This window comes from Salmo salar, chromosome 14 (assembly GCF_965601325.2).
Source record: "Salmo salar chromosome 14, fSalSal1, whole genome shotgun sequence".
Classification (NCBI taxonomy): domain Eukaryota; kingdom Metazoa; phylum Chordata; class Actinopteri; order Salmoniformes; family Salmonidae; genus Salmo; species Salmo salar.
In genome coordinates this window covers 32315217-32338131 of record NC_138304.1, presented here as the reverse complement: position 1 = coordinate 32338131, position 22915 = coordinate 32315217, and the positions used below count along the sequence as shown (strand labels likewise).

Here is a 22915-nt window from a genome sequence, read left to right as displayed (position 1 = left end):
TGCATCCTTTTTCCATTGATCATCCTTGAGAGCACACAGCCAAGACAACACAGGAGTGGCTACGGGAAAAGTCTCTGAATGTCCTTGATTGGCCCAGCCAGAGCCCGGACTTGAACCCAATCAAACATCTCTGGAGAGACCTGAAATAGCTGTGGAGAGACGCTCCCCATCCAACCTGACAGAGCTTGAGAGGATCTGCAGAGAATGGGAGAAACTCTCCAAATACAGCTGTGCCAGGCTTGTAGCATCATACCCAAGAAGGCTAGAGGCTGTAATCGCTGCCAAAGGTGCTTCAACAAAGCTCTGAGTTATAAATTTTCTATGCATTTGCAAAAATTTATAAAAACTGTTTTTGCTTTGTCATTATGGGGTATTGTGTGTAGATTAAGGAACTTAAAAAAATCTATTTTAGAATAAGGCTGTAACGTAATAAAATGTGGAAAAAGTCTGAATACTTTCTGAATGCTCTGTACGACTGATTGTCTTACATACTGAGACTCAATACTCACATGCAGTTATTTCCCTGATGTTATCACAATCATACTTTTTCCAGCCTCTTGTAAACACTGCGAAGCTGTTAATTACTATGCCAGTCATTAATAAGGATCTAATTTAAAAAAGTTCCCTTTTTGCAAACACAGCTGTTCTGTGTGAGTGGCACTTTTGACATGATTGTTGGATATTTTGAGTTGACGTAAAAATGTCCCTGACCACTTATAAATAAAACATGTCAGTGACCCCCCTCTCCATCTGTAAGCACCTGTTCAGGCTAATCATGGTGAAACCACCAAGTGAGACTGAAAAGTCTATAACCATTTACATGCAAATAAAGTAAAAAACTTAACAAAGTGTCTAGCGTTGTTCCAGACAACTTTCCACTCTGCCTCAGAGAGAGAAACTGTGTACACTGGCCATTTTGACACTTGGCAGGTGGGCCAGAGACTGGCTACGGTGGTGGGCTTAACATTTAAAGGCGCTCAGATGTCTGACAGCCCCTCCAGAGCCAAACTGCTGCCCCTCACGGCCTCTCACAGCCCCCCGCCCCCCTGGCCGGTCCCCTGCTGACGTTGGCTGTGCCGTTTACATTTAGGTAGACAGGCTTATTCCATTCTTAATACCACCTCCAGTAAGAAGAGCAGAGGTGTCAAGCAGTAGGTGAGAGACAAGGACAATCTCACGACTGGATGACTGTTAAGTCAGAATTCTAAAGGTGTTTCCACGAGTTACACTGACAGTTACTGGCTGTATGTTTTTACTCTTTATGGATTTGAATTTAGTTAGTTTGATTTTCTTAATTTTTGCTGTTGATAAATTTGCGTTTTATTCACATATCCGTCGTTAAATCAGCTTGTCTGTACAGTTGAAGAGGAGCACATAGGGATAAGGCTGGCTGCGTTTTTCAAAAAAGTTGTCCCATCTGTCACTCGGACGTTGGTCATCAACCTTTCTGTGACCCTTTTTCTGTCTCGATTGGGTATCCTAACGGGATTCGGTCATGAGTTCAAAGATAGTGAACTCTAACTCAACCCCTGGAAAGCCAAGCACAATGGATAACCTAACTGACTGCACTGGTGCCGGCTTGGACCTCATTCAGAATCGCATTGAGTCTCTGAGCAGTAAGATGGACAGGCTCATCAACATCCAGGAGAAGGTCCTCAATCGGCTGGACGGAATAACCCAGGACATCGATGGTATCGAGAGGGACGTGGAAACTCTGAAGGTGGACAACGAGGAGATCCATATACCTGCAAGAGCCCTAACTCTTCCCCTGGCTCAAACCCAGGGTACAGGTGTGGTGGGCGAGGTGAGAGAGATGTGTCATGAGATGAGCTCCATCATGATGGCGTTGGACCAGCGCTCAGAGAAGCAGGCTGAGAAGCTGGACGGGATGGAGAATCTGGTCCTCAGCATCCAGCAGGTCATCAGATTCATCGGGGAGACGGTGAAGAGCTCCCGGGTTATGGAGATGATGTTTATGCGTCCTGCAGCACGCAAGGCCTCCAAGTCCAAAGACAGTAAGGGCAAGGTGGACGTTAAGAGGCAATCATCTGCAGAAAAGAGCGAGAGCTCAATTACTAAGAAGACCGACAAGGTGAGACTGGAAGCTCAAACTGCACTAACCAAAGAGGTGTGTTTGTGCAGGTCTATGTAGACTTTATTAAGGGTTCTTTATTAAGCCACTTTATGAACTCTTTACTCAACAACACTCTGGATTATGTTCATGTGAATGTAATAATAAAACACTTGTGTTCAGGTGTTAATTTAGAATGGATTGATGTTATGGATGTTTTGATGGGCAACGTAGGTTAGATGAATTGCTAGGTTCACTGTTTCCTCATGCTCCTGCAAATTACATGTCCTTCAAAAATGTGCACATTGTATTCAGGCTCGGAGATAAGGTGCTCCATGTTTCCATGTTTGGTTTTGATTTGGTTTAGTTTTATGACGTTGGCACTGCAGAGGAAAATGATCAGAGCAGCAAAGCTGGCTAGTCAAGTGGAGATCTGTTTCCTAAGGAAGGATTGTGGCTTGGCTCATGCTATTTTTCCTCATGAAGTGGTAGAAGATGTGTCAAAGCAATATGACTTTGGGACATAGCGATCTCCACTGCTTGTATAGTGCCATGCAGAGCACGCCATATTGTATGGAAGGAGCCAAAGCTTTGACACTTATACCCAGTGTTGAAATTGGTGGGGAACATTCCACCACCTCATGATCAAGTACAGTGGTATATGAAAAACAACATCTGTTTACAATGCTCAACAAAAAGGACTCAAATTTGCCCCCACCTTTCACCACTTACAGTAATACACTTATTTCCCTGCTCATACTGTACATTAGCCTACATTCTACCATACATTGTCCCACATTCTCTTCTACATTCCTCTTTGGCCTATAATGTGGCCACTGGCATCTGGGGTGCTGAGGGTAAGAACACCCTGGAGGGGGGGTTCTCCCCCCTCTCTCTTTCTCTCTGTCACTCTCACTATCTCTGTCTCTCCCTCTCTTGTTTTCTGTATGTCTTTCTCTCTATTGCAGTATCTCTCTCTCACCCTCTCAGTCCTGTAGTGGCATGTTGTGAAGTCCCAGCGTGGATATACTGTAGACGTACTATGGTTTCAGTGATGTGTATTGAGTTCTGTTACCTATATGTGCATTACAATTCAGAGCATCCCCCATGTACATTATTTACATCCATTGTTTCAGATAAAGCTATTCATAACTCTTTATTAGCAATCCAGCCATGGTAACTGTGTCAAACAGCCATTGATTTAAAGGGTCTAGTAAATGATTGTTCTTCACACTGCGTGCTACATTTGAGGCTGGCACAGAGGCTGGAACAGAGGCTGGCACAGAGAATGGCACAGAGAATGGCACAGAGGCTGGAACAGAGGCTGGCACAGAGGCTGGCACTGCTTCAGATGTGTGTGGCTCAAAATAAGCAGGAGATGATTGACCTGTATAGGACAGTGTGTTTTTAATGGTGGAGTGGTTGTACCCTGAAGATGCTTTATTCAGGTGATCGGTCTTACTTGGGATGGAGGATTGGGCCAGTAAAATAAAATATCTTAATTAATTTGAACAGTTTCTCACAGAAGTTAAATAATCCTGCAGCAACAGGAATGTAAATTATTATGTGGATTATAATTCAAGGACATTTTTGTAGGGGTTGAGTCTGAAATTCTAAAGTGGAAATTAAAAACATTTTAAGCCTAATTAAACCTTGCATGTACTATACATTTGCACTTCTTGCTACGCAGGAAAGTTCTCTGTGACAACAGAGTGATCAAATTAAGATATTACATCAGTATGTACTGGCAAGCATGTGAAACTAGTTAACGACTCAATGATCTTAGGGAAGTAACTAGAAGCATTTGGTACTGGACTGATTAGGTTACAGAAAGAGAATAATTTGAATCATAATGTCAACTGTCCAGTGTACTGGGTTAAGTAGTCCAAGCACAATGAGCAGCACTGTTAATGTTGTAGAAGGTTAACTTAAACCGAAATCCTCTAGGCTTAAGTCCCAGTCACTTCCTTCCAAGTTCAACAAGCACTTCAAGTTGTTGATTCAATGTGACCAGCAGTAACACACTGAGAGTGGTCTTAGACACAGAGACACTGAAGGTCAATGGCTAGTACTGTTTGGTATTAAAGCCTTAAGCGGGACTTATATGTACCTCAAAGCCAGTTATCATCCCTTTCCATTACTGGCATTAGTGTGGATGCCAGATTGGTATCTGTTTTCATGCCCAGGGTCTATTACCTGCAAGCAGAGACCAACTCATATAGATGGTGAATGAGATACATTGTAGTGTAAGAGTTTCCACATGTCATGGTGTATAGTAGTGTAGAGTATGTGTACTAGGAAATTAGGAAAGCGGTTCTGTAAATAGGTACTGGTGCAGTATCTGATAATTGTAATGTATTCAGACCATTATTTGGTGAGTTATAAGAGTCCATAAGAGCTTATTCATATTTCAACACAGTTCTAGCACAAAACCTCAAACTACGATACAGACTTGACATTTTCAGCTTGATTTGAGGTTAGAACTCGAACAGCAACTAAGTGGTCATATAAGTCCACACGTAAGGGCGTACATACCTCTGTGATTGTCTATTGGCTACTGTATGACTCAGATCACCAGGAATTCTCGTTGTCGTCAGAGCTCTCGGCAGGCGGTGGCTCCAGCCTCCGGCCGTCTCCATTCACCTCTAAGGTGTGAGATGACTGTCTACCACAGACATTTGTCAATGTGGTCCCCCACACACACACCACACAAACCACACACATATCGTACCACTGTAGAAATCCCCATCCTCAAAATATCTCCTCTGCCTTACTACTGAGCAGTGCTTACCTCACAACCAATAACACATCTTCAGACATTTTTTAAGATGTTGACCTGCTCATTAAAGGACTGGAGTGTTTACTATAGTACTGGGTAGCCCCTCGGGTTCGAAGTCTGTTTGAGAAGACTTGTTTAGTTGGTTGCGGGCAATTTCTCCGCTCAGGGTCAGTATTGCATTCCATCGCTCACTGTGACAAGTGATAAACTATAAATTCACAGCCTCGCACATATGTACCAACCTATCTATACATCTGCTGTGGACAATCAACATCATGCTTTGACTGAAACAAGTTTGGCTTTGTAGTTTGTATTAATACAGTACCAGGATGCTAACTTGAATAAAACAACTAATCAGGCTAGGCTATATGTTTTGATGGTTACATTAATGCTTCTTTCATCTTCAACATCACATTCAGTCATTCATTTTATTAATTTCACATATTGTAACAAGTGTTTTCATTTTTCATACTGTCAAATGGTCAAGATCATTTGTAACCTACCTCTCTCACTATCACTCACCTTCCTCCTTACCCTCTCTAACAGTGTCATAATCCATCTCATGTTGCGTACCATTCACCATTGTCCAACTAGCATTGCGATGTCTGTCTCCTTAACAGAAAACTACCTCTACTAAAGCCACTAAAGGGACTCAAGGGATGATAACCACTAAATGTGAACCCAAACCTAGTCGACCGGAGACTACTCACAGTCACAAGACAACAAAGCTCCATGGACCAAAGCATTTTCTCACAATCCGCAAACTCTGCGGAAACTTTGTACGTGTAAACTTGCTCACAGAAAACATGTTTATCATGAAGTTTCTGTGCAGTAAATATTGTAATGACATAGCGGTAGCGGTTTCAGGGAAATATACATATTTTACCTAGTTTTGAAGAATGTTGAAATGTAGACCAAATGCAGAACGTGATGATCTTATCTTTCGTTCTTCCCTTCCTTTAGTCAAAAGATCACAAGGGGAAGGATGGGAAGGAGAAGTCGAGTCTGAGCACAAAGGGTCTGAAAACACAGAAGAAGAAACCCCCAGATACAGCAGGTGTTCACATCACAGTACATTAAAATGTGTCAACAATAGCTCACACCTATACAACACACCCACAGTGACCTTTACCAGTCAAAACAAACTAACTCACACACAGCAGCACTCACAACATGTAACATGTGAGATGTAAACAACATGTGTTCTGAAAGCTTAGAGAGTGGGAGAATAAAATAGTATCATTCAAAGAAGTCTATCTTGGAGCCACACAAAAGGTAACCAACCGGCTAGTCACAACAGTCTTCCTGTCAGACGTAAACAACAGTATTGCACTAACAAGTACATCATGAAACCAAAACATCAAAGAGAATAAAAAAGATCAGACTGACACTTCAGACAACCACCTGCCATCATCTTAGGAGGATACTAGGAGTGTGTTGACATTCTGAGATATTGTGCAATCATCTGATTATAGTTACTAAAGTGAAAATCATGCAGGTGGTTGAATTAATTATAACTGTATCCCCTTGGCCATTCTGTTTGTTCCAATGCAGACACCATCTCCCTGAGGAAGCAGGTGTTGCTGCTAAAGGAGGTTCAGAAGCTCAACAGGGAGAATGCAGAGAGATCATCATCAGGTCACCAGCAGCAGCTTACCCCTGATGACGTCTTGGACCTGGAGGCTGGATCTGGAAGGGCCTCAGAGGAGTTGGGGTCATCACAGACTGGGTCCCTCAGCCCGAACCTGCTTGACTTGATCCTCGAGGGCCCCAAGGCCCCTGTGACCGAAGAGGTGTCATTATCTGAGAAGGAGAGGGAGGCAGCAGGAGATGGTCTAAAAGTGGAGGAGAGGAAGGAGGAAGAGGAGGCCATAAAAAAACAAGAGAAGGAAGACCACCTCATTGAATCCAAGTTCAAGGAAGAGGAGCGAGAGGAAGAGCTGTTGAAAATCACAGAGCAGCCTGAGGAGGTTAGAGGAGCAGAGGAGAGAGAGGGGAACAAAAAGGAGGAGGACAGTGCAGGCCCATCAGAAGTTGCTGATATGTCAGTTAAGGATCTCCCTTCTCTCCCACCCTCCCCTGAAGCTCCAGGAGAGACTGGCTCTATTCCAGAGAGGTAGAGTATCCCATCTACCCTCCTCAATCCCTTCCTATTTATTTTATTTTATGTATTTCTTTGTTTTGTTCTCTGTCTCTCACTCTCTGTTCCTCTCATTCTCTCTCTTTATTTCTCTATCTACTTCAGTACCATTCACTCTGTGATCCCTGTCTTTCAAATACACACACTAATTTCTAAAATAAACTTTTCAGGAACATGTCTTTCAAAGATAATTCGTAAAAATCCAAATAACTTCATAGATCTTCATTGTAAAGGGTGTAAACACTGTTTCCCATGCTTGTTCAATGAACCATAAACAATTAATGAACACACACCTGTGGAGACACTAACAGCTTACAGACGGTAGGCAATTAAGGCCACAGTTATGAAAACTTAGGACACTAAAGAGGCCTTTCTACTGACTCTGAAAAACACCAAAAGAAAGATGCCCAGGGTCCCTGCTCATCTGTGTGAACGTGCCTTAGGCATGCTGCAAGGAGGCATGAGGACTGCAGATGTGGCCAGGGGAAACATTGCAATGTCAATACTGTGAGACACCTAAGACAGCACTACAGGGAGACAGGATGACCAGCTGATCGTTCTCGCAGTGGCAGACCACATGTAACAACACCTGCACAGGATCGGAACACCCAAACATCACACCTGCAGGACAGGTTCAGGATGGCAACAACAACTGCCCGAGTTATACCAGGAACACAGAATCCCTCCATCAGTGCTCAGACTGTCCACAATAGGCTGAGAGAGGCTAGACTGGGCGCTTGTAGGCCTGTTGTAAGGCAGGTCCTCACCAGACATCACTGGCAACAAAGTCGCCTATGGGCACAAACCCACCGTCGCTGCACCAGACAGGACTGGCAAAAAGTGCTCTTCATTGATGAGTCGCGGTTTTGTCTCACCAGGGGGGGATGGTCGGATTTGCGTTTATTGTCAAAGGAATGAGCGTTACACCAAGGCCTGTACTCTGGAGCGGGATCAATTTGGAGGTGGAGGGTCCGTCATGGTCTGGGGCGGTGTGTCACAGTATCATCGGACTGAGCTTGTTGTCATTGCAGGCAATCTCAACGCTGTGCGTTACAGGGAAGACATCCTCCTCCCTTATGTGGTACCCTTCCTGCAGGCTCATCCTGACATGACCCTCCAGCATGACAATGCCACCAGCCATACTGCTCGTTCTGTGCGTGATTTCCTGCAAGACAGGAAGGTCAGTGTTCTGCCATGGCCAGCGACGAGCCCGGATTTCAATCCCATTGAGCACGTCTGGGACTTGTTGGATCGAAGGATGAGGGCAAGGGCCATTCCCCCCAGAATTGTCTGAGAACTTGCAGGTGCCTTGGTGGAAGAGTGTGGTAACATCTCACAGCAAGAACTGGCAAATCTGGTGCAGTCCATGAGGAGGTGATGCACTGCAGTACTTAATGCAGCTGGTGGCCACACCAGATACTGACTGTTACTTTTGATTTTGACCCCCCCTTTGTTCAGGGACACATTATTCAATTTCTGTTAGTCACATGTCTGTGGAACTTGTTCAGTTTATGTCTCAGTGGTTGAATCTTGTTATGTTCATACAAATATTTACACATGATAAGTTTGCTGAAAATAAACGCAGTTGACAGTGAGAGGACATTTCTTTTTTTTTGCTGAGTTTATGTTTGTCTGTTCCAGTTGTGAAGTCCACAACAAAAGTGTCTCCTCTCAGTTTCTGGAGGCAGCAGAACAGGACCAGATGGAAGAGGGCAGCACCAGCAGTAAGCGTCGGGTGACGGAGGAAGACCTGGGAGTGCTGGGAGTGGAGGACCACAAGAAGAGTCGGGTGGAGGGAGGAGCAGGCGAGGAATATGTGAGGCAGGGGGAGAAGGAGCAGGGGGAGAGGCAGGAGGAGGTAGAGGACGGAGAAAGACCAGATGATGAGGACGAGGGATGGGGCATCTTCAAGGCAGATGGGGTGGATATCCGTGTGGAGCTAAAGGAGAGGATGGAAAAAGAGAAGAAGCCAGATCAGTCTACAGAAGTCAGGCAGTCTACTGGGGAACAGTTCTTCATTGGTGAGGACCAGCATTTTTATTGGGTACTGTGGCTTTAAGTCTGGGGGAAAGGTGAAAAGTACTGAGGGAGGAACTTGAAATGCGCATGCTCAACTCAACGATTCCATAAATTACACATTAATCTCAGTGGAAAACTGGAGATACGCAAACAAATATTAGGATTTGGGCCTGATATGAAGTCCAATAGATTTTTGATATGGTGGCTATTCTTTCTCTTTTTGTAGAAAATATTCATAATCTTATTGAATTAGGGTATAAAAAGCATGCTTTCTAGGAGTAACAAAGTACGAGAGTACTGTAGTCTGCATAACCAACATTGTATCTCCTTTCTCATGTTTACCACAGTGTGTTAGTTAGCACAGGATGATAACTTGATTATGAGGTACCATTACTAGAGCCATGTGCTAACTGATTAACAATACAGCTTCTATTTCCCCTCCATGCTACTGTCTGCCAGGGCTCACTTGAAAAATAGATGTCAATCTCTATGTGACTTCCATGGTTAAATGGTTAAAAATGAAATAATGTTGTATCATATCTCCTTTAAGATAAAAGCTCTCCACCTCCGGCTCCATTTAACCATCGGATAGTGTCAGCCAAACCGAACCAGATCAGCAACTTCTACACCATCAACAGAGCAGAGGTTCTCGGAGGGTAAGTGTACCTATCCTGTTCCTAGTGATACATAATGATTTGAACCACAAGGTAAAGTTTGAAATGACTTTTCAACTGTTTAACTTCAAATTCAAGAACAATTGTATCCATCCGCAATAACAGGATTGTGAGGTTCCAAAGAGTAACATAAAATAGTGCCTGCTTAAGCCGATCGCTCCCCAGAGAGAACAGGCCATCAACGACTCCTCTCCGTCGAGCTCTTTTCTACATTGTACTGAGTTATTATAAATTTGTCAATTATTAGTCGATTCTCCATTGTCTTTTGGAACCAAACCCACAGAACAAATTATATCTGACCTAAATCATAGACAGAGAGGAACAGAGGTCCTCAACAATGTTGAGTTGCGTAACCGTACCCTCCTCTCCTCTCCTCTCCCCTGGTTCATAACTCCAGAGTCAGGGCAGTTATTTTTACTGAAGGCCTTTGGGGTATGTGAAATCATACCCCCACTGCCAGCTGTGAGCTAATCGCTAAGTGTTAATCCACATTTTCAAAGAGAGGGCCCTTACTCTCATTTAATGAAATAAAGGAGAAATGAACAATACAATACCTTCACAAAGTGATATTACTTTCCTGTATTGGAAGAGAACTGATTTTGTATCCGAGGACATACTGATGAAATAGTTTTGATAGTTCAAGTAGTTCATCTTCATTCAGGGGACATATTATCTGGATGAGTAACATTATAGGATTTGTGACTTACAGGTGATCGTTTTGCCAACTCTTAGTCAGAGGGAGAGGGAGTAAGGTTACGTTATAAAAAAGAAAATGATTCAGAAACTGAAGACACCTTACTTATTTTTCCGTCTCTCTCTTAGGGGTCGTTTTGGCCAGGTGCACAAATGCATGGAAAACTCCTCGGGTCTCACCCTGGCTGCCAAGATCATCAAAGCCCGGAGTCAGAAAGAGAAGGTACTAATTCTTAATGAGTAAATGTACTTGGAATATAAACTGAATAAACTTGTTAAGGTTTAAAAATGTATCTTCGAAGGCTATGTGCATTTTGCATGCATATAAAAACCTCTACACACCTTGCAGCTTCCTTGAAAAATTAAGTTATTTTGAAATACTTTTTGAGTGCGAACTTCCGGTATTTAAAAAAAATCAAAATGTGGAATTAGACATCTGAACATAACACTCTAAAAACCTTTTCACTCTACAGAAGTGGATGGATGGGGAATATGTTTCTTACTCATTTTCTGATAAATTTAAAATTTGACCCAGAAAAGAGGAGCGGTACACTGCTTGCTAGCTGCAAGCGAACATCTGACACCTCTCATTGTGTGGTTGGTGTGTGTTTGGCATGTAGGAGGTGGTGAAGAATGAGATCACGGTCATGAACCAGCTGGACCATGCCAACCTGATCCAGCTCTACGCTGCCTACGAGTCCAGGAATGACATCATCCTGGTGCTGGAATAGTACGTTCCCTCCACAGAACTAAATAAAACATATCAGCATTATATTGTACACTATATATACAAAAGTACCTGCCCCAATCTATAGTGCCAACTGTAAAGTTTGGTGGAGGAGGAATAATGGTCTGGGGCTAGATAGCTGCATTTGCTAGCTAAGTAAGTGAAGCTTAAAGTGCTTGTCCTTCATTTTGGAAGAAATTGTTTTGTTAAAAACTGTTCAACTATTCCCTTTCTCTCTCTTTGAGTCAACTACTCACCACATTTTATACACTGCAGTGCTAGCTAGCTGTAGCTTATGCTTTCAGTACTAGATGCAAGAGCTCTGATAGGCTGGAGGACGTCCTCCGGAAGTAGTTAGTGTGTAAGTCTATGGAAGGGGGTGAGAACCATCAGCCTCCTAGGTTTTGTATTGAAGTCAATGTACCCAGAGGAGGACGGAAGCTAGCTGTCCTCTGGCTACACCATGGTGCTACCCTACAGAGTGCTGTTGAGGCTACTGTAGACCTTGGCAAAGTAGTGTTTTAATCAGTTATTTGGTCATGTGATTATATTTAGTATAGTTTTATCTAAAAATAATAACTATTTAAATGTTTTACAATTACATTTTTTATGAAATTCACTGAGGAGGATGGTCCTCCCCTTCCTCCTCTGAAGAGCCTCCACTGGTGGAAAGCCTTCCCACGAGAGTGGAGGCTGTTATAGCAGCAATGGAGGGACCAACTCCATATTAATGCCCATGATTTTGGAATGAGATCTTCGACAAGCAGGTGTCAACATACTTTTTGTCATGTAGTGTATGTCTATGGTTCTCTGCCTCGATGTCTGTTCCACAATGTTTTCTCAACCCAAATCTTTAAGCTTAAATTCATTTGACATCATTTTTATGCCACGATGACACAGTAGATAGAGAATACATGATAGGTCAGTGCACTGTCTTGTAATATCTTTAAGTCAATGGATTTTAAGGAAACTTGAATGAAATTAAATGACAGTGAATGTGTTCAGGAAAGTACAGCAGCATTTTGAGTCTACTGATTCAGACCATGGTACATACAGGCTTTACTTCCTAGCAACCCCAAGCTCAAGTCCTGTTTTTGGCCAATTTGCTTTATACGTTTCTGCAGCATCCTAATGTGTTTTTGTGTGTGTGATTGTAGTGTGGATGGAGGGGAGCTCTTTGACAGAATCATCGATGAGAACTACACTCTGATGGAGCTGGACACGGTGCTGTTCATCAGGCAGATCTGTGAGGGCCTGCAGCACATGCACAAGATGTACATCCTCCATCTGGACCTCAAGGTAGACTACCACACTGTGTTTGATATATATACGTATGTGTTCAGATCAGTGTTAATGTGCCAGAGTTCATTGTTTTCCATAGCCACTGATGTTATTGATAGCATATCAGATTGTACACAACAGGTAACAATGGTTTCTATATACTTCTGTCTTGCTATTGTTTCACCTTTTTCAGCCAGAGAATATTCTATGTGTGAGCAGAGTCACGAATAAAATTAAGATCATCGACTTTGGACTTGCCAGAAAGTAGGTTTCATATTCACATGAATCGTCCATTTGAATTAGCATAATTGTATATCATATATGATGTATCAATGCATGCAGCATTAAACTATTGTATTTGTATTGATAGATTTCCAATAAAAATAAACATGTATTCCCCCTAGATACAAGCCCAGAGAGAAGTTACGAATAAATTTCGGCACCCCAGAGTTCCTGGCCCCAGAAGTTGTCAACTACGACTTTGTGTCATTCAACACCGACATGTGGAGCCTGGGAGTCATTACATATATGCTGTAAGTACACATTCACACTCATTTATTTATTTAACCTTAATTTAACTAGCTAAGACAGTTATGAACAAATTCTTATTTACAATGACGGCCTACCCTTGCCAAACCCTAACCCGGAAGACGCTGGGCCAATTGTGCGCTGCCCTATGGGACTCCCAATCATGGCCGGTGGTGATACAGCCTGGAATTGAACCAGGGTCTGAAGTGATGCCTCTAGCACTGAGATGCAGTGACTTTAGATCGCTGCGCCACTCGGGAGCCAAAACATGTACGCGTGTACACACACACACACACAAACAATAAAGACTCTTCCTTTTCTTCCACAGGCTAAGCGGTCTGTGTCCCTTCCTAGGTGACGATGACAATGAGACTTTGAATAACATTCTGGCCTGCCAGTGGAACTTTGAAGAGGCAGAATTTACAGACATCTCAGAGGAGGCCAAAGACTTCATCTCCAAACTCCTCATCATCAATAAAAGGTATCATACATCTGTTTGATTTCACAATACTGTGCATTCGGAAAGTCTTCATGCCCCTTGACTTTTTCCACATTTTGTTACGTTACAGCCTTATTCTAAAACAGTTAAAATTGTTTTTCCCCCCATCAATCTACACACAATACCCCATCATGACAAAACAAAAACAGTTTTTTTTTTACATTTTTGCTAATGTATTAAAAATAAAAAAACATATATCACATTGAATGGAGCTGAAGGTTGGGACTAATAACAACAAATAATAACAAGATAACTAATGTAATACATACTGTGTCCGTAAAACGTATATGGGTTAAGAACTTTTGTGAAAGAGCACAGTTTGAAAGATATGGCAAATAGAAATCAAACCGGATGGACATCAGAAATAAATGGGAGAGGTTGAGGGTAGAGGAAAGACAGGAGTAAAAACAAACAAAATAGAACTATTGTAAAATAGACTGTGTCCATAAAATGTATAAGCTGGAAGTAGAAGCCTAAGCATTGTTGTTTACTAGTTTACTCCAATTAGAGGTAGGGTTAGAAACTAATATATATATATACACACACACACACAGTACCAGTCAAAAGTGTGGACACACCTATTTGAGTACATTTACATTTTAGTCATTTAGCAGACACTCTTATCCAGAGCCACTTACAGTAGTGAATGCATACATTTCATACATTTTTTTTACGTACTGGTCCCCCGTGGGAATCGAACCCACAACCCTGGTGTTGCAAACACCATGCTCTACCAACTGAGCCACACGAGACAAGTAGATGTGTCCAAACTTTTGACTGGTACTGTGTATGTGTGAATATATATATATGTATATATACAAAACAGTATATGGGGGATTGGAAGTGATGCAGACAATTACATAGATGCAAGCTACAATCGATCTGCAATATTAAAGCTGATCTATCCCCTAAAAAACATATATATAAAAATTCAAATGTTTAATCACATTTACATAAGTATTCAGACCCATTACTCAGTACTTTGTTGACGCACCTTTGGCAGCGATTACAGCCTCGAGTCTTCTTGGGTATGAAGCTACAAGCTTGGCACATCTGTGTTTGGGGATTTTCTCCCATTCTTCTCTGCAGATCCTCTCAAGCTCTGTCAGGTTGGATGGGGAGTGTCGCTGCACTGCTATTTTAAGGTCTCTCCAGAGATGTTTGATCGGGTTCAAGTCCGGCCTCTGGCTGAGCCACTCAAGGACAATCAGAGATTTGTCCCGATGCCATTCCTGCGTTGCCTTAGCTGTGTGCTTAGGGTCATTGTCCTGTTGGAAGGTGAACCTTCGCCCCAGTCTGAAGTCCTGAGCACTCTGGAGAAGGTTTTTATAAGCGGCTGTCATGTGCCTTTTACTGAGGAGTGGCTTCCGTCTGGCCACTCTACCATAAAGGGCTGATTGCAGAGATGGTTGTCTTTCTGGAAGGTTCTCCCATTGCCACAGAGGAACTCTGCAGCTCTGTCAGAGTGGCCATCGGGTTCTTGCTCACCTCCCTGACCAAGGCCCTTCTCCCCCGATTGCTCAGTTTGGCGGGGTGGCCAGCTCTTGGAAGAGCCTTGGTGGTTCCAAACTTCTTCCATTTAAGAATGATGGAGGTCACTGTGGTCTTGGGGACCTTCAATGCTGCAGAAATCTTTCAGTACCCTTCCCCAGATCTTTGCCTCAACACAATCCTGTCTCGGAGCTCTACGGACAATTCCTTTGACCTCATGGCTTGGTTTTTGCTCTGACATGCACTGTCAGCTGCGTCTTTATATAGACATGTATGTACATTTCCAAATCATGTTCAATCAATTTAAATTTACCACAGGTGGACTCTAATCAAGTTGTAGAAACATCTCAAGGATGATCAATGGAAACAGGATGCACCTGAGCTCAATTTCGAGTCTCATAGCAAAGGGTCTGGATATTTATGTAAGTAAGGTGTTCTGTTTTTTCATTTTAAAACATTTGCCAAAATCTCGACAAAACCTGTTTTCACTTTGTCATTATGGGGTATTGTTTGTAGATTGATGAGGAAAACAATTATTTAATATATTTTAGAACAAGACTGTAATGTAACAAAATGTGGAAAAAGTCAAGGGGTCTGAATACTTTCTTGAGGCACAGTATATTGCACCACGTATACTGTATATTTTGCAATAAAAATCCAAAATAAATTTTTCTTCTATGACATTTTACATCTGTTTGTACATATCTCACTGTGTGTTTGTGTGTGTTTTTCTGCAGTTGGAGGATAGGTGCCTCTGAAGCGTTGAGACATCCTTGGCTCTCTGACGCAGTCCTCCATCATCGTCTTCATGAAAAGGTACAGGGCACCCACTCACTTCTTATAGAGAAGATAGGATGCTATCACAGTTCTTATGTTGTTGCTACCATATTATGAAGTGGTGTAGTTCAACTGATTGGTTTGCTCTCGTTTGGAAGTTTTTTTTTATTGTTATTGACTTAACTTTGTGTTTTGCCTCTGTTTTACAGAAGAACATGTGTAACCGCTCACGCAGATCTTCATGCGTACCCACCACAGATAGTTGAGGTAAGTTTCTAACCCTTCCTCATAAAACCTCACACATTTTCTCCACTAAGACAGAGTCCTACTGCATATTTGAACATTTGTGCAAATACCTCATATAATCAAAGGGGATGTTTTACCTAAAAAATAGTGTTATATCCCACGTTAGGATTCAGCTCTCAATCTCAACAAAACAGTAATGTCCTCCTGGAGACCACCAGGTGTCGGCTCGTTTCAATTTTTGCCCATGAGAAGAAAGTCAGATCAGATTTAGCCCAGAAATGTTGACATTGTTGAAACTGAACTGTTTCCTATCCCGTTATGTTTTGAGCAGCATGATGACTTGACGGAGCCAGCGGTGACTACTTGGACCAAGCCTGATGTACACCTGTAGAACTACCAGAGCTTACCTGTATGAACACATTTAAACTGTTAAAACCCCGTAGGTGGAGGAGTGTGTCATGTGGTATTGCAAAACCAAGAGACAGACAAGGCAGTTCAGCACTCAGAGGATTTACTAACTGGTAAAAAAATAAGACCAATAATCAAAATCAACAGCTGGCCCTTGATGGCAATAACTGAATGTAATCGTATTCTTCCCCAGTGATTTATTTTCTCCCAGGGCAGAGAGAGCTTCTAACCGTCGTCATTGGGTGCTGACTGGTCCAATGGTTAGGCGTGTCCTCCTCACTGCCCTCTCTCTCCCTCTCTGAACACCACTACCTCTCCGTGTTCTGCCGCCCTAATTGCAGCCAGTGGTTCAAGATGTGCAGCTGCAGTCAATTAAGTCTCTGTGGAGAGATGCCACACCTTATAATGAGTTGTTTATCCACCAAGTGGGGCCAAAAGCCGGCCTTTCCCACCCCTAAACCCCTTGGATGCTCACACACCGCCCACCCCTGCTTCAACTCGTGGTTTGTACAGGCCAATGCCCCGATAGAGTCAACTCTTGGCCAGGCATCTAATCCAAGGCCATGGAGGTACACACCTGGACCTCCAGGGTCATACAACAAAGGTTGATGTTCGTCATCTCCATGGTTCACCCTCTTCATGGGTCAGGTTCTCGGCCACCTTCTGGGGCACACACGATAACTGGTTATTGAGAGAGGGAAGGTTCTCACCTCCATGCGTCTGTGCCTCCTCACCAGCTTTCCCGTTCTCCTTTGAATGACAACACGTGTCCCTCTTAACCGGCTCGCCTTTTTCCACTTGGGCCTCAGGGTTTCTGCAAAGTCTTGGGTTATCATCACAGAAATGTTCAGAAATGTTTGTTTTACCTCAGTTTTACCTCAAGCCCCTTTTCTTTCACAGAGCCTTTCTTTTGGTCACCTCCAGTCCTTCTTGCAAAACCATGCTTCTTCAACATTTTCAGAATAGAGCACCCCGACAGCATGCCACCTGCTTCAGCTCTGGTCAAAGGACATTTGAAGGTCCATGCCAGGAGTTTGAGGTTTCTCCATTTCTGAACATCCCTTTTCATTGTCACTTTCATTGGTCATACTCACCACCACGTCTTGGACCTTTACCTCATGGGCCTGGGGCTCGCTGTCCCCTGGTGGTGTACCTGATGGTATTTGACCAGTTTCTGTGGAGTTGTAAGACTCTCCCTGAGGCCCCCTGGTAACCAAGAGCTTGGCAAAGTCTTGGGTTACCATATAACCATCATCCATCTTAACGAACTTGCCTGACCATGGTAGGCCCTCTGACTCCCAGGCCCACTTTCCAACTCTCCACCACTCCTGGGGAGACACAGTAACATAGTTGGTTTGTCAGGCTTACCCATGTCTTGTAGCTCTTCCATTCCCATTTGACTGGGTGGATGACTGGCAGAGCTCCATTGCCTCCTTGGCCTCTTCCTGTCTTTAATGGGGATTCTTATTCTCTGGCTGTGCCTTTTTCTTCTGCGTCGTCTCAGAGGTTTGACCTGAGGGTGAGCCAGTTGCCTCAACCGACCTGTTGGGTTCTTTGTCTCACTGCCTTCTGTGCAAGTGCTCCACCTGCTGGCAGTTCTGTCTTCTGGGTTTTGGAAAGAATACTCACGTCAACCATGGTTAGACTCTTCAGACTTTTTAAACCTCTCCACTTCTGAATGACAATCCAACCTTCCTTCAGACCTCTTAACTCATGACGAAACTTCACTCACCAGAGTATTGGGCTGCTTCCCTCTTGGCTGGTAGTGCCCTTCTACAGGCTCACCCCAGTCCCCGATGGGGTCTCCCCACCAGTTTTGGATTTTTGGAGCACTGGAACTTTCCCTGGTCTCTGCTGGATCCTTTGGACCGCCATCTCCCTGTCACCACTTCACCATCAGGGGACCTTGAAACCTCTTCTGGGGAAAACAAAGTGGGAGAGTCATCAGCGGAATGTATTTGGACTGACATTCTTGTTGGCGTGGTTGTCCTGGGAACCCTCTGTGTAACCATGCTCCGGTCCAGGTTTTCTTTTTTGGGGTTCCTTTAATCTTCTCTGGCCATGGGTTCTGGAAATACAGACTGTTTTCTCTTTGGTCAAGGGGCTGTTCAGTGGTGTGGGTAAACAACTCACACGAAGGAGCAAACATGTCCCCTGAAATGGGGAGTGGGGTTTGATCCCACCAGAGCGCAGTCTCCGCCCCGAGTCCTAGGACTTGCCTCAGCAGATGGCTGTGTTGCTGCTTTTCACGCAGTTGCACCTCAAGGCTACTTAGCCTCTCCTGCTCCTCTTTAAGCAACCAGGAGTCCTGCTCCCACTTGGTCCTCAAGGCCATATTAGATGTCTCCAGCCTGTGAACGACATCCTGCATTTTCTGAACCTCATTGCATTTTCCACTTATGATTGCAATTCAGAGGCTTTACCTGCCAGGGACATCTTCTCCTCCATCAATGCCACCATTCTCTGCTTGGCTTCCATCGCTGACTTCTTTGCCATCTCTTCATTACTTTTCAATTCACTTATGAGGCTCTTCACTGCCTCCTGCTCAAGCCTTCTTGCTGCCTGCTCCGCTTCCAGGCCTGCACATTGTTCCTCTTCATTGCTTCTCAATTACCTGCTCGGTCTGCTTGCTCTTACTGCTTGTCCAGCACCTTTGTGGAAAGCCCTGTTCCTTTTGAACTGGGGTGCAGCTTTTCTTCCAACAGGGCCAACATCTCATCCTGGGCTTCCCCTTGTCGCTCTGCCCTCTGCCGGCAGATCTCTAAATTCTGGGCGCTGGTTACCTGCTCCCTGTGCTCCTTTTCTGCACACTCGTGAGCTACCTCAGAGACCTCCAGGACCCTCTTCAGCTGCTGCATTCCTGCCTCTAATTCTTCTCGCCTGAGCTTTTCCTCTGAGCCGAGCATTACTTTTCATGAGCTTTTCGGCTTGCTCATTGGCAGCGTGAACTGCCTCTTTAAGATCAATGTTCTCGATTCAGAACAGTGACCTCTTCTTCCCAGTCACTACAACATCCTGGAACTTAGTCTTTACCTTCTCACCTCTTCCCCTTGGTCCCTGCACTTCTCCTGCAGGCTGAGGACCATACTTGATTCTCTTTCAGTTGACTTGTCAGCCAGGTTACCCTCTTCTTGTTGCTGAAAGTCTCCTCTTGCAAGGTGGCCAGCTGCCTTGACTTCTCATGGAGCCGTTTGAGGCCATGATGCTCTTCTTGTAGGACGGCGCACAGGCACCCCAGACGCTCCTTCAGGGCCTCTTTGCTGGTCCTCTCTTCTTCAAACTGCCTCTTGAAGGCTTCCTTGGCCTGGTCAGCATCTAGTAGGGAGGCCCTCGTGCCCGTGCTGCCCATGCTCTGCTAACAGGCATCTGCTCACTTCTTCCTTTGCCTTCCCCCTTGAAGTATCAGCTGGCACTTCTTTGTTACGGCCACAGGTGGCGGTACTTACGTCTGGCTGAGCACTGTTCAATCTTCTAGCAAAATGTTTCATGTCACTGATAGCTGCAGTGATTTCTGGATCCACAAGCAGACCCTTTATTTAACTAGGCAAGTCAGTTAGGAACAAATTCTTATTTAGAATGATTTCCTACCCCGGCCAAACCCAGACGACGCTGGGCCAATTGTGTACCGCCCTATGGGACTCCCAATCACAGGCAGATGTGATACAGCATGGATTTGAACCAGGGACTCTAGTGATGCCTCTTGCATTGAGATGCAGTGCCTTAGACCGCTGCGCCACCTGGGAGCCAAGAGTTCTTTATAGCCGGTGAGAAACTCAAGACTACCTTCAGAGCTCTTACATTTTAGTGCTCCCTTGTGTGGTGCTTTGTCCCCTCCGTCACCAACCACTTCAAGGTTGAGGGACTTTACATCCACTCTTCTGCCAGCAGCATTTTCTCTTGTAAAAACCGACTTAAAAAACCCTGTCCTCTCAGCCTACAGGGCACCATAACTTGTCTAGCTGGTTGTCTCAGGTTGCACTACCACACGGGGATACCCACATTCTCCACCAGTGTAACAACTCCGTAGGTGGAGGAGTGTGTCACATGTGTGGTAGTGCAAAACCAAGAGACAGACAAGGCAATTCAGCACTCAAAGAGGATTTATTAAATAAATAAAGGGTTCACAGGTAGCTTGGGGAATCTTCATGTCCCAAAAGAATGTTCTCACAAAGAAATGAGGCCAATAATCAAAATCAACAACTGGCCCTTATGTCAGCAACTGAACATAAACGTAAGTCACTGGGGAAGATAATCTTTTACCCCAGGGCAGAGAGAACATCAAACCTTCGGCATTGGGTGCAAACTGGTCCAATATTTGCGATAAAACTTTGGTGTGTCCTCCTCACGGCTCTCTCTCCCTCTCTGAATGCCGCTGCCTCCCCGTGTTCTGCCGCCCTAATTGCAGCCAGCTGTACAAGATGTTCAGCTGCAGTCAATTAAGTCTCTGTGGAGAGATTCCACACCTTGTAATGAGTTGTTTAGCCACCAGGTGGGGCCAAAAGCTGGCCTTTCCCACCCCTACACACCTCGGATGCTCACAAAACCTACACCTATTGAACTACACCTGTAGAACTACCAGAGCTGTGTGATGAATGGACAATACACGTTACCTTACTTTTACAAAGTAAAAGTACTATTCCCACAGTTTAGTGTGAAAGCGTAGAGCCCTTCAAGACTGGAGGGTGTAGTGAAAGATATTTTGCTAGATATGTGAATTTAATCTACAATGCAAGACAGTATAACATAACACCAACACCTAACTGCCCTGATCTTGTAAATACTTTGGGGATTTTGTCAGACAAACTAGCTGAACTTTATCCGAAGTGTGTTTGTTTCCCTGCTCATACAGTTTTACTGCTCTCTTCCTTCATGTGTGAATCCATTTTGATTCACACATCAGTTATCCACAATGCACCTCAAAGTATATGCTGTGATGTGATCTCTTTTTCATTTCATTTTCTGCTAATGTAAAAGGGTTCCATGTTGAGTACTGTACCCCACTTTTCCTCCGAATGTGAGTGTATTCATGCAAACCGAGGGATTATCCCATTTAACTTTTTATTTTATTTCACCTTAATTTTGACTGATTTTGACTTTAACTTGACTGATAGATAGACCAATGTCATATGTTTGTTGTTTGTTTTGTGTTCTCGTGACATTTGGTGTAAATAGATAAAATATGCAGATGTTTGCTTAAACCCTTTAATGCGGACCTGGAGTACTTAACACTTTTTCAGTGGCATTAGTCTGGGAAGGCATGGTTATCCTGTTTTCATTTTCTTAAAATCATTTGATCTGTTCTTTTAATTGCTGTTGATATATTCTATATTGTATTTTTGGAAAAGCTGTGCTTTCTCTAAAGAAAGAGTTGTACGAATGGAAATGGTTGTGAACAATGTTTTGTAACAAGATGATTGGCAAAGTAAAAAAATGCCTCCCAGAATCAGGGTCTGCATCTAAGGGTTAAGTTTCAGAGACAGCTCGTTTTGATTTCACAATTCACACACACACACACACACACACACACACACACACACACACACACACACACACACACAAGCAATTGGTGTGGTCTGTTTTCAAGCTCTAGTATGTCCACTTTATAGTGTTATTTATTTAAATCAGAATAATTCATCAAACTAATCATAGCATTGAAGGAAAAATACCATGTTAGAAGTTACATGTTCTTATGTCTATAGTCATGTCCTACAATATACTTGTTCATGTGTGTATTAAAAATACATTTTTACTTTAAATTAAAATAATCCAAGTCTTATCAGTTTTTTCTTTGTTTTAATTGGAAACCTTTGTTTAAGATTAAGCAGGTCATTTTTATTTGGCCTTTTTTGTTAATTTTATTTAATGAAAGCATGTTTTTGGCTTGCATGTGCTCAGTAAAACCAATATAGTACATATATGACACATGATACAACATTATTTCAATGTGTAGGGTTGTGCTTAAATGTTTGCATTGTTAATATTGTTGTTTGTTAATGCTTGTCTGCATGTTATCATATTGTAATTAAATAAAAACGACTTTATTACCTTCCATGAAGGTTGTCTATTGGAAAGTATAATACCTATTAGAATGACATATTGTTAGTATTTGAATGTTTTAAACTTTTTATCATTTCCTCTATGGTATATATATTTTCTCAGGTTTACAGTTGTATAGACAGTGAAATTGCTTTCTCTTGTCCATTGAACATTGATCATCATTGTTTTGAAGGTCAGAGTAGAATAGATTCTGTAAAAAACTTTTCTATAAAAAACAATGTCCTTTTTCTGATCCAAGCATTTTGAATTGGATATGCATTTGGGAGTGTTGTCGCATTAAAAATGAAATAAATATTACAGAGAAGGGAAAAACACCTTTATTATCACAAGTGTCTTTTCATTGAAATTATCTGTAAAGCAAAATTGTGCTGTATTGCCAATGTTAAATTAGAATACATCTTTAGATCTAAATTCCGTCACTCAGTGTTGGTGGTTTCCTGACTGTGGCTCCTGTAGCTCAAGGCTCAACCAATCCCTATAGGTTTCTGATAATGTTGCCCATATGTCCAGCGCAGGGCAGTGAAA

The 22915-nt window shown here is 43.2% G+C and overlaps 1 protein-coding gene across 2 annotated transcripts; it reads left to right on the top strand.

Annotated features, from left to right (window-relative positions):
- Positions 1-389: 389 nt before the first annotated feature.
- Positions 390-22705, top strand: mylk4a (myosin light chain kinase family, member 4a). Of its 2 annotated transcripts, none has more exons than XM_014140184.3 (14): positions 390-2092; positions 5814-5907; positions 6405-6966; positions 8632-9011; positions 9560-9665; positions 10506-10599; positions 10997-11106; positions 12261-12402; positions 12578-12648; positions 12789-12917; positions 13241-13393; positions 15640-15718; positions 15889-15946; positions 16257-22705. In XM_014140184.3, the coding sequence occupies exons 1-13, from the start codon at positions 1496-1498 to the stop codon at positions 15943-15945; spliced, it is 2574 nt and encodes an 857-aa protein (XP_013995659.1). In that variant the 5' UTR covers positions 390-1495; the 3' UTR covers position 15946; positions 16257-22705. The 2 variants fall into 2 exon arrangements, with proteins under 2 accessions (XP_013995659.1, XP_082817028.1); XM_082960902.1 differs by lacking the exon at positions 390-2092 and adding an exon at positions 2131-5629.
- The last annotated feature ends 210 nt before the right edge of the window (positions 22706-22915 follow it).